Here is a 23,753-nt window from a genome sequence, read left to right on the forward strand (position 1 = left end):
TTACAAACTTTCTATTCTCTCTTTCATGGCTTTTCATTAATTATAAAGTTTTAATTTTTGTAAAGTTTTAATCAATATAAAAAATAATGAAAATTGTGTAAAGAAGAAAAAATAAATATTCCTTAAAAAAATATTTTATTTTTTTCTTATATATGTAAGATGTGAGATGAATTCGTAATAAATATAACATTTTAGGTAAAATGAGATATTTTGAGTAATGTTTTAAATAAGCGTTCTCTAAATTTAAAGATAAAATCACTTATTTAAAAGTTATTTTATTTGATTTTAATTGATTTATAATTCGTTAGAAAATTCGAAACAAAAATCTATTTATAATTATAATATGAAAATCGTTTTAGACGATTTATCATTCACGATAAAATTTTGGATATAAATTCTATTTATAATTTTATATTTTATACATTCGACTTTTAAATAGTAAATAAGTTATCACAAACTTTTGATTAATGGCTTTTTTATTGGCTATGAAATTAAAATTCTTGTAGACTTTTAATTAATATATCATTTCAATTAATATATAAAAAATCATAAAAATTGTGTAACAGGAAAAATTAAATATTATTTAAAAAACATTTAAACTTTCTTTCATATATAAAAGATCGCTCAAGGCTACTTTAATTGATCTATACCTAATATTTATGAGAGAATAGAAATCTATCTATAATTTCGAAACGTTAGAATATAGGATTTAGAATTTTGTGTAGATAACAGAAAAAATATTTTAAGATGTAATAATATATGCATTAAATATATTTTAGATGTCTTGTTTTAATTTAGACAGATTAAAATACGCTTATAATAATATTAAGATATACTTCATATCATATAATTACAAATAGATTTGTCTCGCGCAGATTATAAATTGTCCAAGGGTAGATTATATGCAATATATATGAATTTCTACCAGTTTCCTCTAACTTTATCATCATTCTGTTATATTTATATCCACCCTGAACATCTCTCTCATATTACGCGTCATATTTCTAGAACGCACAATATATATTCTCTTTAAAATGCAATTTCGTACAAAAAAATCAAATTTTCTCATCAAACCAAAATTTTTAAATATATAAATCAATTAAATTATAAATTAATAAGAAGTTTAAATAATAAATTAAATTAGAAAAAGAAAAAAAGGGCAGTTTGAACTTCAACGCAGTAACTGGTGCGTGAAATAGAATCGTATTTTAATGCATTTGATAAATCACAAAAAAACACGAAAATTTTTTAATGCGTCTTAAGAGGATCCTAAACGTTCTTGAGAAGTTTGTTGTTTTTTCCTGTTTCATCGACAAAATGTGAGGTTAGATAAATAAATAAGTTATTATAAATAGGTTATTCTTTTTATTGGCAGTTTGTACATACAAAATAAGACCAGGCCGGATTTGGCATTGGATAAAGGAATATAAGTGAAGGAGTATTTCGTGCACACATGAAAATGTAGGATGAGTTATTCTCGTTTACTAGGCTTCCAAATTGATATCTGAACATTCACTTATATTCCTTTATCCAATCCGGCCTGGTCTAATTTCAGGTAAAAAACAATCCATATAGCTAATAAATAGATTTATAGTTTATTTAACCTCATTTTTTGTCGATAAAACAGGAAAAAACAACAGACTTCTGAAAGAATGAATGTTTAGATATCAATTTGGAAGCCTAGTAAACGAGAATAACTTATCCTACATTTTCATGTGTACACATGAAAATGTAGGATAAGTTATTCTCGTTTACTAGACTTCCAAATTGATATCTAAACATTCACTTATATTCCTTTATCCAAAGTCAAATCCAGTCTGGTCTAATTTCAGGTAAAAAAACAATCCGTATAGCCAATAAATAGATTTATAATTTATCTAACCTCACATTTTGTCGATAAAACAGAAAAAACAACAGACTTCTCAAAGGTGTTCAGAATCCCCTTAAAGAGTCACGCAGTAGTTCCCGAAATCACGTGATCGGCGAACGACAGAAAATTCGCAATCCCCGACGGGAATACCGTGGGTGATTCGAAAATTTCTCCCCTTGTCGGCAAGAAAAGAGAGAAGGAGGGGAGGAAAGGGGAATGCGGCGTTTCTCATTGTTACATTCGGTTACAATGCGCGCTGTAACAAATTCGCTGCTGGTGCGGTGCATAATTGGGGTCATTCCTCTCTCTCTCTCTCTCTCTCCCTCTGAGCTTTGTGTGTGTGTCGAGCGCAGAAAATATATTCCAGGAACAGCATGAACGCATAATCTCCCGGCGCTAAGAGTAGTCATGGATCCCTCTCCCAGGCCGACGTCGTTAAATCGGCCATATGCTTAAGTCTGGTCACGTTCGCGCACCCGCCGCTGATAAATTGATTGCGTTTCGGAATTCTCGTCGTCGTTGCAGCAGCAGCAGCAGCAGCTGCTGTTAGCACAGCTCTCGACCGAATTTCCATCGGCGGTTATGATTTTACGACGAAGAGAGAGAGAGAGAGAGAGAGAGAGAGAGAAGAGAGAGAGAGAGAGAGAGAGAGAGAAGCTACGCCTCTTCCTAACGTCCGCCTACCTGCGGCTGCTGGCCATTACCCCTCATCATCATCGTCATTTCCGCGACTGGAATTCTGTGTACGTGCATGTGTCGCACTTAAAAACAGAGGTAGAGAGAGAGAGACGTAATAATCGCGACGTTGCGGCCTAAACGACGATGACGACACACGAACGATGTGTTGTGCGCAACGCGCGCGTGCATCAGCAGCCGCTCTCTCGCAGCTTTAGTAATTAGTCTGCCATTGCCGGCTGTGCGCGCCCGCGTAATAAACTTGACCCGCCTTCCACATTCCTGAAACTTCGGCCGCAACATTGCGGCGTTACAGTTGTGTTAATTACACGACGGAGCGCCGGAAAATCGTCGCAATGCCGTTGTCGCGCTACGCGACGCGCAACGTGACGCGCGTCACCTGCGTAAGCACTCTGGAGAGAGAGGGAGAGTGTGCGTGATATATAAATTCGCGACAATAGATATTATTTGCAGCACCCCGTATTAAATCCTAACCCCCGAAGTGTATTTCCAACTTTTATTCAATTATTCCGACTACGCGAAATTTCATCTGAAATTGCGATTCTATGTAGTCCAACACAATGTCTGGAAAATAATCTCTCGTCTATTCTTCTCGTTTACATTCAGAGGATTTTAATTATATTATATGGCTGAATATTTAATTATTATGCTAAATTATATTATAATTAGAAAAATTGAGAAATTGATTCTCTCTTGATGTGTAAAAAATTTCGTAAGTTTTTGTTGAACGAGAAAAGAGAGAAAGAGAGTAGTGAGAGAAACAAATTTTTATAATTCTTTTATCATTTTTATTATTTTATATATTATTAGAAGAATGCACATGTATAATATATATTATATAAATATGTTAAATAGATTTTATTTATAGTTTTTATATTAACCCTAACATAAGCATAAAATACATTTTCAACATCTATTTAAATTCGCTTGTCTCCGACTACGCGAAATTTTTCATCTAAAATTGCGATTTTAAAGTGCAACAGTGTCTGAAATAATTTCTTCCATTTTTCGTCTACAACATGAACAACTATTATAATATAAATTAAATTATAATACAAAATTTAATTATTATACTAAATTATATTATACCGAAAAAATTGCAAAATTAATCACGAATATATGAAAAATTTCGTAAAAATTATTACGATTCTAAAGTACAATGATCTTTTATATTTTCCGTCTATAACTTGAACAAATAAATTATGTATATTGTAAATAAAAATTTTATTGTTATGCAAAATTATAATTATACATTGAATTATATTAAAATTAAATTACATTATAATCGAAAAAATTGCAAAATTGATAAAATATTAAAAAAAAAATTTGTAAAAATTTTTTAAAATATAACGAGAGAGAGAAAGCAAATATAAAAAACAATTTCTATATAACTTATATATGTTATTAGAAGAATATATATTATAAATAATATATTAATATATAATATATAAACTCCTCCCTCTCTCTAAGCAATTTTTAAAAAATCTCAAAGCACTATTAATTTTCTAAATAGATAGAATATCTCATAGGAGAACAGATATATATATATATATCCATCTCATTTACATAGATTGCTGTCTGGAACAGCAGATAATGAACCGCGGTTCATGATCGATGTCTGAGCATGAATTTTTTTTTTGCGCTAATCTTTACAACTACTCACTCGCATACGTAATCTAATGGTGTTTGAAAGTCATTCGTGATGAGGAAACAAGAGTGACGTGGGTCTGCTCGAGTAGTCGAGTAGTCGGGTTTTTCGTACGTGCCACGCAGGTAAATAAACCTGAACCAGACAGAGAAAGAGAGAGAAAACCGGACTGGTATAATCGATGCTCTCGGAAATTCCTGCAAGAAAATATATCGCCAGAGACGCGGAGATCTAACGAGTGACTAAACATCCAGAGAAGGGGGATGTCGACTTTCTTAATTATTAGTTTCGTAACTGCGCCCGAGTTAATTGTAATATTGCGAGAGAGATACTATATATATATATATTTTTTTTTCCTTATTTTCTTCCGGATCAATTACTTATTCGTGCGTTCGTCTGAAAAGGCGCCGCGCCTCTAAATTAATTACAGTAGACGCTCTCTACGTCTACAGTTACCTTTTCGCTCATTATAATTTTCTACACGTTGTACAAACTGCGCGATAAACTTTATGGCATGTATTACGAAGGAGATTGTATCTAAACGTCAATTATGAGCGCGTCGAAAAAGAGTTGCATCGTTAATCAAAATGCGAAGATGACAGCAGCTCTACGCTCTGAAGGAAAATCAGCAGAGAAAAGTGTATTAACAAAATAAAATAAAAAAAATAAAAGAAAAAGAAAGGGTGAGAGAGAGAGAGAGACGCACTTAAAAGTTAAGGACAGCAGTGTGAAAAGTACTGCTGAGACTAGCGGAAATTTTATGTCGACGAAATTAAAATGGAATAGCAATCTGTCTCGCGCGTATACTTTCATCTCTCAAGTTAGTCTCCATTAAAATTATTCGGATTTTAAAGCCTTCAGCTAAAAATATTAACACTATTCGTATTACGAGATCTCATCTCTATGTATTTCATTGTTCTCGAATCTACGTCATTGTCAACTAGATTCATTAATTTCACAGGCAGATGAATTATCAATGGAAAAAGGATCTATGGCAATTATCACCATTCATTTTCGTTCTCCTCTAAATTATTAAATTGTAATTATTAAACTGATTTAACTTTCAGAAGCTAAAAATATAAATGTTCTAATAATTGCGTGAATACATTAGCCTTGTATCTACAGTTCTTTTCTCAATTTCGAAACGCTTAATAACAGCACATTATCTAGAAAAATGAGAAATATACGCAAGAATGTTTCGTTTGACACGAAAAAAACGTAAAATAATATAGAATTAAAAATATTTAATTTCTTTTGAAGTTTAATGCCCGGAATTAAAATTGGGTGCACTTGTTTTATCTATGCAAATGCAACCTAAAAACTGTTAAAACTATTAAAAAACTATTAAGTTAGACGACTAAAATACTTTTAATTATTTTTTTAAATTAGTTCTTCGATCTACAGTTATTAAAAAGAAATTAATTAAAAAATAATTTAAATAAACTATAAAAGTATTCTTTGAATTGTATATTTTTTAAGCAAACATATTGTGTGATATAGATAATGAATGTATAGATGATGCTAATTAAGCATAATATACGAAGCACATACGCAAAACGTATGACAAAACGTGAAATAATTAAAAACATTTAATTTCTTTTGAAGTTCAACGGTTGGAATTAAAAGCGCATACACTTTATTTTATCTACGCACGTGCAATCTGAAAACTATATTGAGTCAGATTATACTGCTTAATTACTTTTTCAATTTACTATTTTTAAAAAATTAATTAAAAAATAATTTAAACAACTAAAATATATTAAATTGCATATTTCTTTATGGATAAGAAATAAAAGATATATATACATATAAGTTAGTAAAATACCTTTAATTATTTTTTTCCGAGTTAAAATTATTTTTAAAAAAATAATTGAAAAATAATTTAATTAAAACTGAAAATATTCTTTAAATCTCATATATTTTCGAGCAAGCAAATTGTGCGATGCAGATAGATATATCTACACAGAGAGAATTTTCTTCTATAGAATTTATTCTGAAACTCATGGTAATCGTGCGACAATATGATATTGGAAGAATCTTATAAGAGTTTCTCTGATTAATATTTATCATAATAAAAATATTAATATGTACATAGTAAATTCTTAGTAAATTTTATACCATATTGTCGTACAATTACCATGATTTCCAGGGTAAATTCTAAGAGAAAATTCTCTCCGTGTATAAGTTAGACACGATTAAAACATTTTTTAAATTATTTTCCCGCGCAATTTGACAATTATTTAAAAAAAAAGTAAATAAATTCACTTATACGTAGTTCGCGATTTGCGAAGAAGCGGTTTCTCACGGATATGTAAAGCCGGCTATAGTCGCGTACAGTCACGTCTCGACAGTATGAGCCAATGATCCGGAAGACGCCTCGTCGTCTCTCGGATTCCGGGATTCGCTTCCCGAAAGGAGACGACTGACGAGGGTATTTTCGACAAGGGGTATCCGTACTCTACATCCGTATCGACACGCGGTATTACATCCCCGAGATTGGCATATCAGTGCCGTGCGGACTGCTGCATTGTCCCGTTGTCGTTGTCGTAGCCGGCGAAATGTCGGGCCGGAAGTGTCGCCGAGCCCTCTTGCCCTCTTATTGTCAGTTCGACGCGTTAGTGTTTTACGGCAAGTTTCTCCGATCTTCCGCCAATGTCCCCGAATCCCGTATATACTGGCGGAAAGTCCTATTCTCTTTCTTTCTCTCTCTCTCTCTCTCTCTCTCTCTCTTTCTCTGACTATTCGCCATTGTGCTGCGCACCCGACCCTTTAGTGCGGACTCTCTCCTGTCGGAAGCGCGTGGAAATGCAGCTCGTGGTTCCCAACGCGCATGAAACGAGTCAAATAAGCCGGCGACGAGCGCGCACCTCTTCCACTCACAATAACCCGGGAACGAAACTCCCGGGGGCTCCCGACGCGACGGGGGTTGACGTTTCGAACGACGGACCGGTTGTAAAAGTAACAGCAGCGAAAACCGCCTCTCTCCGCCAGCGGCCTTTCACGTTCGCTGACAGTCGAAACGTGTCGTCGATCCGATAGATAAGTAACGATGAGACTCGAGATCTTTAAGACTGACACGGAGACTAACATTCCTCTCGCTTTAAGTTAGGTATGATATTTATAGGTTAGGTACGATATTTTTATATGTGCTTTGAATCGAGAAGGGACAATAGTGTGTGTGTGATGTTCTCCACTTGGAAAATTGTAATTGTGTGGAAAAAATTGTATTCTCATTTTCAGAATTTTTTACTTATTTTTTTGTTAAAAAATCTCTCTTATGTTAAGGAGATGCTGACCTTGTCTGTTTTACCGACTTTGAGTTCAAGGGCATTTTTTTTTATTGGGGGGGAGGCTATACTGATTTAAAAATCTTTCCCCACAATTAAAGTACTGATAATAATAAATGGGAAGCGTTGTAATTTTGTATAAAAACACAATAAATGTTAAAAAATTACAGCTTATCGGCCTCTTGTGTATCAGCTTATAACAATACTTATTTAATATACAAGTTCTGCAGTTTATTTGTGCACAAAATATAGCGCTCCCAATAGAGATGACATGAAAGAATAATATAAAAGTAATAAAAATAAGATTAAAAGTCTGTATCAAAAGATTCGTACTTGAATTAATTATGTATGTATATTTGCGTGTAGAATCGATGTCGAGACATATAAAACAGCATAATATAGTTGCGGGACTGCGCTTCCCATTCATTATTATCAGTACTTTTATGGCGAAGATTTTTCAATCTGTATATTCAATAAAAAGTGAACCTAACCTAATTTAAAGTCGATAAAACAGAACAAAGGCAGCAAGAAAAAATATGTAGCTGCTATAGTAACAATTTTACATATTTTTTCTGAAAAATAATAATTATGTGTCAGTTTTACGTCAATTGATGACTATTTTGTGCATAAAATTATTGAGGTAAGAAATTATCGAAAAATAAATATTTTACGAGATATTTCATATATTGTAGTTTATGTAAGATTATGTCAAACTAAGTGTGTAAAATATCTCGTAAATTATTAAATTTTTGACCATCCTATCTTTATATAACTTTTTATGCCAAATTACAACAAATCGATTTATGGTAAAAAAGGTTAATTTTATTTAAGAAAATCTGTAACTATTTTAAGAAACATTTTTCCCCAAAACGTTTAAGTTTTAAAATAATCGACTGTATCACTTAAAATAAGACACTATACGTGGAAGTTATCGAGATGTACATCTCGACATTTTATTTAAGGAACGACGATTCTAATTTAATCGGAGAATCTTTATTGAAGTCAAATTCTTAAGATTTCTTAATTTTAAAGCATGTTCTTTAGAAACACTTAAGAATCTATTAAAAGAGATTTTATAGTATACAATTCCCTTATTTCGAGAGTACATTTTTTTCGACAAAAGATATCGAAATCAACATGTTTTATATTCGAGTTCTGTCTCTTAGATAACATTTAGAAAATTTTATTTTATTATTTAATATACAGGATGCTTCAAGAGAAATAATTAATATTCTAAATATAAATTTAAAGTGTAAGACAGGCAATAAGAGCCAAATCGCGGACGACAATGCGTTATCCCAACGAAACTAAAATTTTTTCCGTTAGAATTAAATACCTGTGCACAAGGCACCAAATTTTACTTGGTCATGGCCAAGATTTAAAATTGTATAATATTCTAACTAAGGGGCATGATGATATACAATATTTAAAACAAAACTAAAAAGATGAATGCATTTATTAAATTTATTAAAAAATACATTTATTAAAAATTTGTTATTTCTGGTGTAATTTATGTTTCATATTTATTCATACAAAAATTATTTATTAATTAATTGAAATTATTAATTATTAAAATTTATTGTAAGAGCTAGGAGGAGGCTTCAAAATGATCTACAATCATGTCCTAGAATGCTGATCTTTTTCTTCCTGAAATACTATACTATATATAAAATCTCGAGAATTTAACTTTAATAGAAATTCTCCGACTAAATTAGAATCGCCGTTTCCTTAAATACATATAATATACATACATTGAGATATACCATACATATATCTCGACATTTTCTTCAAGGAAACGGCGCCGCTAATTCAGTCGGGGAATTCCATTAAAGCGAAATTCTCGCGAAATTTCGGAATAATTCCCACACATCGCGAGAAGCCGGAAGTCGCGCGGCGTAATAATTTTTCAAACGAGACCGCGTGACGAATCCGTTCGTTCCCGAGGCGAGGGTGACGTGACTCGCGGAGCAATGCGGTTTTATGACGGCGGCTCGCGCGCTCCTCAAAGCCTCGCCACTAATCTTATCGAGCGCAACAATATAGCACCTGGCATCGGCGTGTGATATTTGAAGAAAGAGAGAGAGAGACGGCGCTCTTTTATAGCGCTTTTAGCTCGATCGCAGGTTTCTCTCGCGTCAGGAGTACAGAATATGGGGGTCGGCTTTCCGGTGTAAAGCCGTTAAACGACTTATCTCTCGGTGTGTTTGGTCAATTTGAAGAGCGTTCTCTCGCCCTTCAGCGATTTTCTACCACAGCTACAAATGCCGCGAGGGGGTTGCTTTTCGCCCTCTCTCTCTCTCTCTTTCAAGTATCATTCCGACCTTTAATACGCGCTGCTTTTCATCTCTTATCGCCCGCGACGTTTCTGGCCCTCTTCTTTTTATTAGCACACCCGACTCTCGGCGCCCTTTAGTGTTCTCTTCGAGAGATTTTCTCTCTCCCTTTTCTCCTTAAACAATGAAGGCGGGCGACAACTTGCACGAAACGAGGACGACGTCTCTACTCGAGAGGGAGTGCCTCTTGAAAAATTTACGCGCTCCTCCTTGTCAGACACTCCGTGCGCGATTTGTATACTTTATTTCGTGCCCCCTCTGCTTTCGACCGCGAATCTTAATAGCAAAATATTTACCATATTAATGGATTCCTCTTGTACGCGCTAAAGACCCCTTTATCCGTATATTTATATTTCTAAGGATATGTGTATATATATGTGCGGATACATATATAAGGATGTACATATATTAGTTATACACACACACACACACATATATATATATATAAAGTTAAAATAAAATAAGATAGAACATTATATAATAGAAAATAATATATATTTATAATAAAATAATATAATAGAAAATAATTACATTATGAATAATATAATATACAGGGTAGGCCATTTTAATCTTTCCACTAAAATTTCTCAAAATCCAAAAATTTAAGACAAAAATGTTTCAGATAAAAGTTGTATGGTTTCAAGGGGGACATGAGATGGTGTCATTGATTTGACCTTGAATAGCCATTTGAAGGTTACGTAAAGGTCAACTTCAATTTCTTAAATGGAACACTATATTTTTTCTTGCATACTTTTGTAGCTGACTTCGAGATCTTTCCAAAACACTACAATAAAATATTTTTTCATGAAGTATTTTTCGAGTTATTAAGGCTGCAAATTTGCAGTATTTTGACATAAAATACAAAATATCTTGGGAAATATTCATTTTTCGATTATCATACCTTAATACTTTTATGCACAGAATAATGAGACGAATCAATTGGTGTAAAGAAAACACATAGTTGTCTTAAAGAAAAATTATCTAACTGCTTATTGCAATTTTCATATTTTTTTTTAAAGGTAACTATGTGTTTTCTTTACATCAACTGATTTATCTCATTATTCTGTGCATAAAAGTATTAAAGTATGATAATCGAAAAATGAATATTTCCCAAGATATTTTGTATTTTATGTCAAAATACTGCAAATTTGCAGCCTTAATAACTCGAAAAATACTTCATGAAAAAATATTTTATTGTAGTGTTTTGGAAAGATCTCGAAGTCAGCTACAAAAGTATGCAAGAAAAAATATAGTGTTCCATTTAAGAAATTGAAGTTGACCTTCACGTAACCTTCAAATGGCTATTCAAGATCAAATCAATGACACCATCTCATGTCCCCCTTGAAACCATACAACTTTTATCTGAAACATTTTTGTCTTAAATTTTTGGATTTTGAGAAATTTTAGTGGAAAGATTAAAATGGCCTACCCTGTATAATAAAATAATAAATATAATAAAAATATATAAAATGTATAATAAAATAATAGAAATTGCTCTACTTTATATATATTCATACATATACATATATAGAGGAGAGCAATTAATATATATAAAGTTAAAATAAAATAAAATAGAAAATTAATAATATTTATAATAAAATAACATGTAAAATAATATAATAGAAAATAATTACATAATGAATAATATAATTATATAATAAAATAATAAATATAATAAAACCATATAAAATGTATAATAAAATAATAGAAATTGCTTTTTTTATATAGTATATATATATATATATATATATACAATATATTCATACATATATACATATTGTATATAGAGGAGAGCAATTACACGTGCGCTTCTTCGCGATCGATGGGACGCGGAACAGTTATGAATATAAATGCCGGCGCCATAAAATACGACGGCCATTGACTATCTTTTTCTTATGATACCCACTCGACGTGGACGCCCGTTCGGCTGTGTCTCTCTTCCTCTCCCCATCACCCCTCGCAACGTGGTCGCCTACGTAATGCAAAAGGAGCGGATGTGACTCACCGCAAGGGTAAGTCTCTCCTCTGTCGGACGAATTTTCGGCAGACTCATTATTGCTACGCATAAATCGATAATAATCTCTGACACATGTGATATATATATATACAGGGGGTAGACAAAATAATGTGAACACCTGTGAAAGAGGGGTATTTATATTTGTTTGTTAATAAGATGGGCTACCATTTGCTTTTTTTCTAATTGGAATGTTGTCTCATTCTTGTATCTGCTAATTGCTTTGTTGAAGGAGGAAATATGTTTCTCACTTTTTCAAAATTGCCTACTGTCCGATGATATTAAGCTATTAAGATGTTTAAATATTTTTGCTGGCCAGCACAATTACCAAATTTAAATATCATTGAGCCAATTAAACGTTTTTTCAATCTCTTCTCCAAAACTGCCTATAGTGGTTCGATGATAATTGGGTTTGGTAATTATGCTGGCCAGGGAAAGTGTTTGGGCATTTTAATGGCTTAATTTCATCGAACTGTGGGCAGTTTTGAAGAAGATTGAGAAGCGGATTTCCTCCTTCAACATCTATCTCTAAGACAATTGGCGAATGGAAGAATGAGATAACATTGGAAAGGGGGCAAATGATGGCCCAATACTGGAAAAGGGGCAAATGATGGCCCAACATTTAATTAATATACATATATAAATACCTCTCTTTCACAGGTGTTCACATTATTTTGTCTACCCCCTGTATATATATATATATATATATATATATATATATATAAAATTTCTTTTTTTAGTCTATTCGCGCACACGTATCCGTTTTTGTACCGAAAGCGTGCATCGCACAATACGTGATTTACAAATTTACGAGTTACAGTTAATTTGCAATTTGCGCGTCGCACAGATCCGCGCGCTCACGGTTATACGCCAGGCAACGCGCTAACAAATATCGGAGTTAATTCGCCCTCGATTCCGCAATAAACCAAGTTAGCGCGCCGACCGGGAGCCGATACTCGCGAGAGAACGCCGGGCCTTATAACGCGAACCCGAGCGAGGGGTTTCCGTATGTTATGAATGAAAATAACGCGGTGTCTCTATCGCGTCCCGTACAGCCGCGCACATACACATACCGGTTCTGTATATACTATATTTCATTTCTAAAACTAAAACACTTGATGCACCTCGTCTTTCGACCTGCATTAGACTTGATTTAATGACGATTTTCGATTTTGAATCCTCATGAAGAAGCACATTATAATTAATTGTTGAAAATATGTCATATTAAAAATCATGATATTTTTTATCGAGAAAATATATTTTCAATATTTTTTTTAACATTATTAATTATTTAAATTTAATTTAAATTTATGACAATAGTGAAAAGTGAGATTATTGTCTAAAAAATGGTCGAAACAGTCTTTTGATATGAATTTTATTTGTGTATCATTTTTTATTCTAATTATAATTTTATTTCACAAAATTATAACACTTTATGAATCTCATATTTCGATTCACATTAGACTTGATTTGACTTGGCGAGTTTTGATTTTAAATCCTTAAATAAAGGAGCATTATAATTAATTGTGCAGCATTTTTTTCACGTCAAAATCATAAAATTATTTTCATATATTAAAAAGAAGATTTTTACGATAGTAAAATTTTAGAGATGGTAACAGATTTTTTATAATGAAATAATTAAGCTGTAAACGAAAAAATAAAAAAATACGAATTTAAAGAAAATATAATTATTTATTAATATTGATTAGTTTTACATAAGGTACACATTTTTCTCGGTTTAATAAGTATTTAAAATAAATCTGAATTCAAAATGTTAATTTTATTAAATCCTCCTGATCTTCTCTCTCTCACTCTCTTAAACAAGCGTCGGCAAGAAAAATCTTGGAGCAAAGTCACTAAAAAAAAAAAAAAAAAAAAAAAAAAAAAAAGATTATATATATCGTTGCACTTTAGAACCGCAATTTCAGATATAATCTCGCAGACAGAACACGGATGGTAAAAGTGAAAACCATTTAATACGTCAGTTCCAAGGAAAATTATTTTTCACAGGACACAAATTTTCCTCAATCCGATCACAAGTAATTAAAATAAACTCAATTTCAGATTTTTATTTTACTAAATCTGTCCTCACTCTCTTAAAGAAACATAGGCAAAAAAAATATCGTAACAAAGTAGCTGAAGAAAAAAAAATATCACAGACATCTTCGCACTTTAGAATCGCAATTTCAGATGAAATCTCGCAGATGGGACTCAGGTAAAAGTTAGAATCGCACTTCTCGGCCGTGATTGCTACCTCAACAACTAAGATCCGGCGTGCGCACGCAAAAGGCGGTAATGAACGGCCATTCCACCGAGCAAAGGTATGCCTAGAACGCCGAAATGCGCTTGGCCACCTACGGGCTTGCGCAAAACGAATTAGTATACAAATCACTTTTCAATTTCTCGTTCCTTTTCTCCCTCACCGCGAAACCGAGGGAGAGAGTATGCAAGGTCGACGGCGAGGAGCCATTTGTCTTCTGGACTCCGGGTGTGCCCTTGTCAAGTGCAGAACGAACGGCGCGGGCAGGTATAGAGGTAGGTACCTCTACGCGATCGAAGATTCTACCTGCCGTTCTTCGTAGACATTTCGAGTACGTTTCTCCGGTCGGCGGGAGTTCTATTAAAGCGTCTTCTCGCTAGCCCCTTTCTCTCGCGATGTTTCCTTTTTCACCAAGATTGATCAGTCTGCGTAACCTTCGCGCGATAATGTTATCGCGCAGTTAAATGGTTTCTCTCCGAAAGAATCGCGCGAGAGAGTATGGGAGATTCGAAGTTCCATCATGGAAAATACGCGAGAGGAAACTTGAGCCTTCGTCCCTTAACGAATCCCATTCTATGGGATCAGGAGCAAGTTTCCGGGCTGCCGAAGTCTCCGAGAGCGGGGTTCCCCGAATTCGACAACGAACGAGGGGTAGAAGAGGGCAAATTGACGAGCGCTTAAACGCTCGTTATTGGCGACTACCGTATGATAGCTCGATCAATAAAAAGTTGCCACACCAGCCGTCGTATGACATCGTACATCATACTCGAGCAACCCAAAACTGACAACGAAATCCTCCTCTTAAAGGCTAAGCGTAACGATAAATCACGATAAAAGAACGCGAGATCGTTCTTTTTTCTTCGTCAAGCGTCGGCGAAAGAGCAGCCCCGGAAGATTTCGCGAATCGCGAATTATTTGCGGTCCAGAACAGGTTTTGAAGTAACCCAATTGAATTCTGTCGCGAGCTAACGGGACAATAAGCGTTTGCGAGCGTCCCAATGTCCGGTTAAATAACTTCTTTACGTAATCCCCGTCCAGGGTTAGGTCCGAAAGAGAAAGAGAGAGAGAGAGAAAGCTGATATATCGATGCAGCTTACCAGCGGCTTAGCTTTTAATGAAAGTCCTGGACCACGCGCAGGCGCCAAAGTGGAAGTTTATAGGATAAAAAGGGACCTTTCGGACCCCCTCGGTTTGGACAATTCCCTCTCTCTCTTCGTATTTTCGTTTCGCCCTTTTGATGAGAGAGCCGCGAGAGGGACCGACCGCACCATTTCGCGCCGGAGCTGAAGCTCTTGGAGTGAAACAACTGAAACTGAAGCGTGTCGCGGAAAGTTAGTGCGCGCGAGCCAGGTCACCTGATACAAAGAAAATCGAGACCCGCCTGTCTGGCGGCCTGCGGTCAGGGGCGAAGGTCCATTGTGCTGCGGGATTGCGGGGAATCGGACGATCACAATTGACTTTCCTAATTTTCCCGTGCGACGCGCGCCAGCTTTAATGTAACGTTGCGCGCGCGCGCGCACACACATACATACGTCATTCGGTCGCCCTTTTCGCGCGTGTTGTCGATCTGCGCGACGGAGATAATTCTATTCGGCTGGTGATTACAAAGGCGCGAGAGTCCGGCCGGATCACCAAATTGCTCGTCATTTACGTCAATGTCGGAGAAGAGAGCGGAATGCGAAATAAAATCGCCGTTAAATGTGATAGCAGTTTGTCATTTAAGCAATTACATGTATATACTTTACTATTTAATTATATACTGTGATAATTTTATGTGCCTCCTTATTTGGAATTTTATATAAATCTCTCTTTGAGGGGATTAAATTATTCCGCGGAATATATGCAAGAGGGCAAGAAATATCATATTTTAATTATAATATTTTTACGAACAAATAAAACAGAAGAAATAGTCATTGCTTTATAAATAAAATTGCTCATTATTTTATACCTTGTAAAAATATGATAATAGAATATTTTTTTGTAAAATACAATATAAGTAAAATTATAATTAATAATATAAATTAAATGATAATTTTAATTGTTATATAGTTTAATAAGTTTTAAAAATGCAATAATTAAAATTTTCAAATATACGTGGGAAAAAATGTAGAGAAAGAGAAAGAATAGAGAGATCATATTCAACTTATTAATTTTTTAATATAAATTATTCACTAATTAGTAGAAACGAAATGATGAATTTGCTAAATGGCATGCCATTTAGGTAAAAAATGCAATTACGAATATACTCGTCACGTTTATTTTTGTAACTTTAAGTCGTGACGAACAGAATTGTCTTAAGAAGTTAAACATGAAGATGACTAATTCTAGATTCCAGAAGAAAGTTTGCGACGCTTTTCGTGCCTTCGCAACAACATGAATTAGTTGATAATAACAATCATTATCTCGTGTATAATATTTTCTAAACACGAGTAATAATCCATATTTTTAGACTAGTGTGTGAACTGTCTCTATATACTTTTATATATACTTTTAACTTTATATTTTTAAAGTTCGAAGAAGAATAATCAAACTTTTGTGCTTTTTCATGACACACACGATACACTCTTCTTTCTTTAAAACCGTGTCAAAATCGGAATTGTATTCAACTTTTTGACCTTATTTCTTACGAATACGACGACTTTGGTGAGCTATAATATTCTAGAACATTGCAAAACTTTGCAAGAGAGTTTCTTACATCCCAATCTAGAGTAATCTTGCTTATACGAAGACAAAGTTTATACTACATCACTTTTATCACATCGACTGAAAATCATCGTATCCAATTTTCTTGAATATAAATAATATTTTACAATGGCAGAATAAAAAGTTTTATTTTCTAAATATATTGTCATATGTGAAATAAGATTACTGTCAAAAGTAGCTATGTTATAAATAAATTCGAGATTCGTGATACAAAATCAATATTTTTTAAATATTTAATATATGAAAATGCAAATAAATTTCCAGGAAAAAAATAATTTTCTTTAAACCAATTAGTTATACACACAAAGAGCACAAAAGAGAAGCAGAATGAAAGAATTTAAAATACAAATCTCTCGAACTGAGATTTATTTAACTTTTTGGCATCGTGCCAAGAAAAATTCACGTTCTGTGCACGACTAATCAGTTGCAAATAAATTTATCACAATAACGATTGCACCGATCGTATAACAGGGCTTTTGTCAGAGCAGATCGGCGTTTAAGAGCGAACGATCGACAGGTTTACGGTCCTTTGTGCCTTCGGCAAGGGACGAGGTTCGGACAAAGTGAGCTTAATCGCTAATTGAGTGAGAATAGTTATGTGTGAACGGTCGAGAGCACGATTGATGGAGGTTTTCCTAGTTTCCGGGTCCACCAGAGAGTATGTGACGACAAATTTAACGCGACTTTTCGTACATATATTCTCCCTCCCCTTTCCTCCTCCCTGCCTTCGCTCGATCCATATGTTCCCGTAAAACCGACCGCGCGCATGGAAAGATGACCTCATTCATGCCTTCCCCAGGATCACAATGGCGCGAAATGCGTCGCCGTTAAATGGGCCACAGGTCGCGTGTAGAAGCGCATTCAATGGCACAACTATGACTGCCTCTCGTTAGCTTGTCGTTCAGGAATTATATATAATTTCGACCGTTGCCATTATACACGTATATATATAATAACGGGCGTGTTATGCATTCGAGGCTTTATGGACACGCGCTAGCATCGATTATGAATTCTATTGGGTCGGCGACGAACGACAATCCGTACTTATTGGACGACTTTTGACCGCGAGCGGAAGTAACGTCACTTCCCACTTCGGGATATATAGAATTCATCGCGTTATGCACTCTGAGAAAGGATAATATTTGTTCTGTCGTGCTGCATCAGAAATTAGTGCAAGAGTCGGATGTCTAAAATGACATATGCTGACTTGTGATAATTCAAAGAATATAAAATGATGGAGTTTAGAAATTTTATATATACGAAGATCACATAAATTGAATAAATCATTCTTCGTTTAAGAGAAACACAGTGTCCCAGAAAAATAAAAATATATCATATAATGCATTTTTTGTGATGGAGAATATTATATTATTTTTCGCTTGAATGACTTTATTTAGATGAACGCGATAATTTCACTTCCACGTTACAGGGCGTAACAAATTTTGTATAAAACGTTTTTTCATGCAGTAATAAATAATGGCAGTACTATCGGATATCCCGAAATCCGTTGGACATTTCGATATGCAATAGATATTCATATGCAAATATTCACTGGATGTACGTGCAGTGCGGTAGATTTATTGGAAATTATTGTAAAACCGATATCTCTCCAAATCTGTAACATCGAGCCTGTTCTTTATCGAATCCTAATAACTCGCATCGTAGATTAATGCGTACAAAAGACGTCAAAGATATTTTCTAAGCATACCATCATGTTTCTTTCGACAAATACGAACTGCGTAGACAGTGACGCACAGATTATTTTATAAATTTTCCTACTTAGAAATAAATAAAATATTTTCTTAAAAATTTTACTTTATCTAAAAAACGGCAGTTCTACGTCGCACAGATTATTCTAGAGATATCTACTTCGAGATAAATAAAAATTTTTTTTGAAAATTTTACTTTACCTAAATAAGGGCAGCTCTACGTCCATTGATGATGCATGGGGGGTGGCGGGGGCGGCGGAAGTGGCAGTGGTCTCTCCAGGACAGGAACGGGCGACACATCCGGCATGGCGAACCTCAGCTTCTGCCAGAACAACTTGTCCCCCCACACCAATACAGTGTGCGAGGAGATCCTCTTCTTGAGATCGGCGTCAAGGTCCCGCGGGCACACACCGCCCACCAGTAGCAAAATCACCGAGCGGCCCTTACCTTTGAGAGCGTCTCTCAGGGCCGCCTTGAACTCGAATCTGGACCATTCGCCGTGGAGAAAGTTCTTGGATAGCACGAGGATGGTGCGCCTCGAAGAATCCGCGGCCTCGGCCACGGCGTCCGCGACGTTGCTGCCGGCCCCGAGGTCGCGATAGTGCAGACACAGCCTGTAAGAGGTCTCGAGACCCGGCACGAGGATTGTTGAGACGAAGGCCTCGTCGACGGCCGAGTACGAGATGTAGGCGTCGAATGGCTTCTCCTGATCCTCGAACGCGGCGGTCTTGTAGCAGGCCCTCAGACCGCACCTGCTAGCTGCCCATGTCCTGAGAGTGCGACGATGCCGGAAAGCGCCGCAGACCAACGCCACAGTCGCGAAGATCAGGACGATCGTGGCGAGCAGTAGGGGCAGATAAGCCTCGAGCGGACGTGTCTCGACGACGGAGGTCGTGCCCGTTAATGCCGCGCAATTTATGACCGATCCGTTCGTCGGGAGAGTTATGGGCACGCCGAGGGAACAGGTGACGCTCTGCCAGTCGTTGATCTTCGCCCGGTTACGGGCCATCCACTCCCGCACGAGATCCAGATAGGAACACTCGCAGCTCCAGGGATTGCTGGAGAGACCGATGTCGACGAGATAAGGATTCTGGCCCAATTGCCAGAGGGCGAATGTGCCGAGCCGATTGTTCTCCAAACGTAGAACCTCCAGCTGACGCAACGGCAGAAACGTGCCGTTGTCGATGTACGTCAGCAGATTGTTCTGCAAATAGAGCTCCTGGAGTTTCTCCAACGGCATCAGCTCCATGCCGTTGAGCGCGCTTATCTTGTTGTTCTCGAGATGAAGCACCAGCAGCCTCTTCAGACCGCTGAAGGTGTGATTGCGGATCGCGATGATGTTACTATCGTTTGCGTAGAGGATCCGCAGATTCTTCCGGCCGATGAACGAGTGCGAGTTTAATTCTCCGAAATTATTACCGTCGAGATAAACTTCCGTCGCGTCCATTGGCAAGCGACCGGGTAGAGTTTTGTAACCCGAGCTGGAACAATCGACGACGTTCGCTGACCAAGATTGATCGTGATAACACGTACAATTCATCGGACACGTCATCTCGCAATCGCAGGCGTCGAAATCACAGCAGTGGCAGAGGGCGAAGCAGTGAGCCTTGTAAGTACACAGGAATTGCGACGGCTTGGCCTCGAGCAGAGGTATAAACGACTTGTGACGATCGTAGGGTAATCTACAGTAAACGGACTCGAGATCCATCACTTTCGGGTGCTGTTCCATCGACAACGAATTGATCCTCTGCAACCACTCCGTGGTGCAGTCGCATATGAAGGGATTTCCACCGATGTAGAATTCCGGAAGTTGCCGATTAGGAGACACCTGAGTAAGCTGAAGCGCCGAGAGGTTCATCTTGACGATCAGATTCGCGTAGAGATCCACTCGAGTAAGATTCATCTTAGTGAAGAAGGTCTGCGGTTCCACGGATGATATAAGATTATCGTTTATGAACAGTAGCTCGATGGAATCCGGGATTGAGCGCGAGTTAATTTTCGTCAACCGATTAAACGACACGTCCAGAGTCTGCAGTTTCACACTTCGTGGCGCGACGCCGAGATCGGCGATAAGATTTTTATGCAGATCCATCCACTGCAATTTCTCAGGCAGGTAGCTGTAATCAAACTGCGCGATCATGTTGTCGGATATGTTGAGCCACAGGAGGCCGGGCGCGCTGGCAAAGATGCCGGACATGTCTTGCAACAAATTCGAGTCCAGTCGAATGGCCTGAAGCGCTGGATTCGACGTGAACGCCCCGTCCTCGACGTATTCGATTCTGTTCCTGGCCAGATTTAAAATCTGCAACGCCGGCAATTCTACCAGATCATCCTGCGTGACGTTGGTAATCTCGTTACCGATCATTCTCAGTCCGTAAAGACTTGACATTCCTCGGAAACCGGGTTTGTTGAGGCTCCTGATTTGATTCTCGCCCAGATCGAGGGTTCGCAGTATCCTCATGTCTTTTAACGCCACCGGTATGCTCTCGAGATTGTTGCCGGACAGATTTAAATCCAACATGCTCGAACAGTTTCGAAAGGCGTCCGGATGAATTCCCTCGAGCATGTTTGAATCCAAGGCCAGCAAGGAGAGCGCGAATAATCCGTTCAGAGAGTAAGCGTCGAGATAAGTCAACCGATTGTGAGCAAGTTCAAGAGTGTGCAGATTGCTCATCGGCGAAAATGTGTCGGCCGAGATCGTTTCTATTTCGTTGAACCGGAGATTTAAAATCTGCAGAGTGTAAAGATCCTTGAAGAGTGCTGGATCCAGCTTGCTGATTCGATTGTGAGACAGGTTGAGGAGCACGAGGCGTATCAGACCGGAAAAGGTCGACGAGTTCAGCCAGGAACTCGTCAGGACGTTCCTCGACAAGTCAAGAGCGACCAGTTGATTCATGTTAGCCAACAAGCCCGGCGACATCATGCTGATGGAATTGTTTTGCAATCTCAGTTCCTTCAGCGACTTGGTCGCGTCCCGAAACATCTCCTTCGGCAGAGCGACGATCTTGTTGCCGGACAGGTCGAGACTCTCCAAGGATCTGAGCCCGTGCAGAGCTTCGTCGGCTACCTTGGAGATCGCGTTGCTAGACAAATTCAATACTCTGAGCCGTTTTAACGACGAGAATCCGTAAGCCGGCAGCACCAAGATCTGATTGTTAGACACGTCCAGCGACTGCACGTCGAGGGAACACGTGAACGGCGTCGACGTGGATTCCTGCTGACGTCTCGACAGTTTCTCGCCGACATCGCAAAATCCGAGCTCCGATATGTCCTTCAGCGTGTTCCACGAAATGTTGAGAGTGACCAAGTTTGATAACGGGCAAAACAAGCGGTCCGGTATCTGCCAGATGTTGTTCCACGACAGGTCGAGTTTTTCGATCTGTGGCGTGTTGTCGAACGCGCCGCTCTCGAGTTCCAGACTGTACTTGGTCTTGTGCTCGTTCAACGTTCTAACGGTCAGATTACGTAGATCTCGGAGACCGCTGAGCAACTTGGCCGGCCAGTGCGCCAGCTTGCATCCGGTCAACTTTAACGATCGCAGTCGCCACAGGTGGAGAAAGCTGTCGACGCTGAAAACGCCGTTGAGATGACTTCCGTGGTCTTCCTCAAGATCCTCGGGACCGACGCAGACCACGTTCATGGCGGTCACGTATTCGCTCGTGGCCTGGGAAAAGTTGGTCCTGAGCGAATCGTTGTTCCCGGCGGGATAACGATGCACGCAGGTGAGGGAGCCATCCTGGCCGGAATCCCATGTACAGTGATCCGGCAAATCGAGCCTCGGCGGCAGCTCGCTGGTTACAGCGAGCACGTGGTACACCGGCAGTAATAGCAGGCAGTAATGGGCCAACGACAGAGTTCTTCTTCCGCCGGGATCCTCATGCCGACCGACATTGAGCCCACGCATCTTTAACCGACTCGTCTTTGCCTGGGCTCGGTTTCTGTACCGCCTCTCTGTCTCCTGATCATTACACGTCACGTCACCAGGTCGCGAGTTTCTTACACGCGACTCGAAAGTCTTGAGAATGTGTCACTCGGAGACTCTGTCACTCGTTACACTATTAGTCGCGAACCCACACTGAAGATGAACGATAGTCGGTGCTTCTCAAATTATCACAATTATTTATTAATCGCGATTGATCAAAATAAAGTAGTTCGTTCGACGCGAGTCTTTTTTTCATACAATCAGTATTTTTCTTTTTGCAACAAAAAATGAGTTATTCTGTACTCGCGGGTCAGCTTACTGATTCTTCAGAGAACGATCGAAAATTAGAGCGGTCGCGTCGCGTGAAAATCGCTCAACAGACGTTAACCCTGTATCAGAATGTTATCCGTTTACGGTGATACGCCGACAAAATAATATCCCGTCCGGTAACGATATCCCGCATCCCGACGTGCAGGTAGTAGAACACGCGTCGTGTCAATCGTGCGACATCGACGTCGACGTCTCGCGTAAACGACTGCCCGACTCGCGTTCGGAGATGTGCCATTACAGAATCCCGCGCGTCGCACTATTTCCCCGATGTCGATGTCGAGCAAATAACGCGCCCTCGGTCTCTCGATTAGAACCCATAAAGAAAACGAATATAATAAAAATCCAGTTCCTTTTCGGGAGACTCCAGAAGAGACGATGACGATCTGACGATCTCTTATTATTACACGACTTGCGACGAAAGCTCGTAATACGCGAAACGAAGAGAACGAAGGATGGAGAAACCAATGTACGACCGATCAAAGAGGACCGATACCGAGGACCGCTTGGGATGACGGCCACCGCGCGACTGACGTGCGAGATCTCGGCGTCTAAACTCGACGCAGCGTCCACCAATCGTTCCTATCCCCACCACTCGCCCGGTGGCGGCAGCGCGCACACACACACACGCATACATACACACTTAGCGGCGGCGGCGGCGGCAACCCAAGTGGAGTGAGCACGCGCCTACCGCAGGATCCCGGAGTAGAACGAGGATGTCCTGCGTTTCGCGTACGCCAGCGCATCTTTCTTACACATATATGCATGCACGCATGCACGCATACAGATACGTGTGTACACGGTTGTCGTCGTCGTTACCATTACACGCGATCGACGGACGACAAGCTCGCATAGAGAGAGAAGAGAGAGAGAGAGAGAGAGAGAGAGAGAGAGTGAGAGAGAGAGGAGAGAAGAACCAGCGGACATTGCACGCAACCTGTCTGTATCTTCTCGCCCTTCCTCTTTTGCCTCCCCCTCTTCGCC

The 23,753-nt window shown here is 38.1% G+C and overlaps 1 protein-coding gene across 1 annotated transcript in view; it reads right to left on the reverse strand.

The window, feature by feature from the left end:
- The window catches only part of Toll-6 (Toll-like receptor 6), a 96,406-nt gene extending 73,123 nt beyond the window's left edge, over positions 1 to 23,283 (reverse strand). Inside the window, exon 1 of the mRNA XM_029307836.2 lies at positions 18,722 to 23,283. Within this exon, the coding sequence (XP_029163669.2) occupies positions 18,738 to 22,424 (3,687 nt within the window). The 5' untranslated portion in view covers positions 22,425 to 23,283 and the 3' untranslated portion in view covers positions 18,722 to 18,737. The remainder of the gene's footprint in view (positions 1 to 18,721) is intronic.
- Between the last annotated feature and the right edge of the window lie 470 nt (positions 23,284 to 23,753).

The sequence above is a fragment of the Nylanderia fulva genome, unplaced genomic scaffold, assembly GCF_048542155.1.
Source record: "Nylanderia fulva isolate GAGA-0341 unplaced genomic scaffold, ASM4854215v1 Scaffold53, whole genome shotgun sequence".
NCBI classification, from domain to species: Eukaryota; Metazoa; Arthropoda; class Insecta; order Hymenoptera; family Formicidae; genus Nylanderia; species Nylanderia fulva.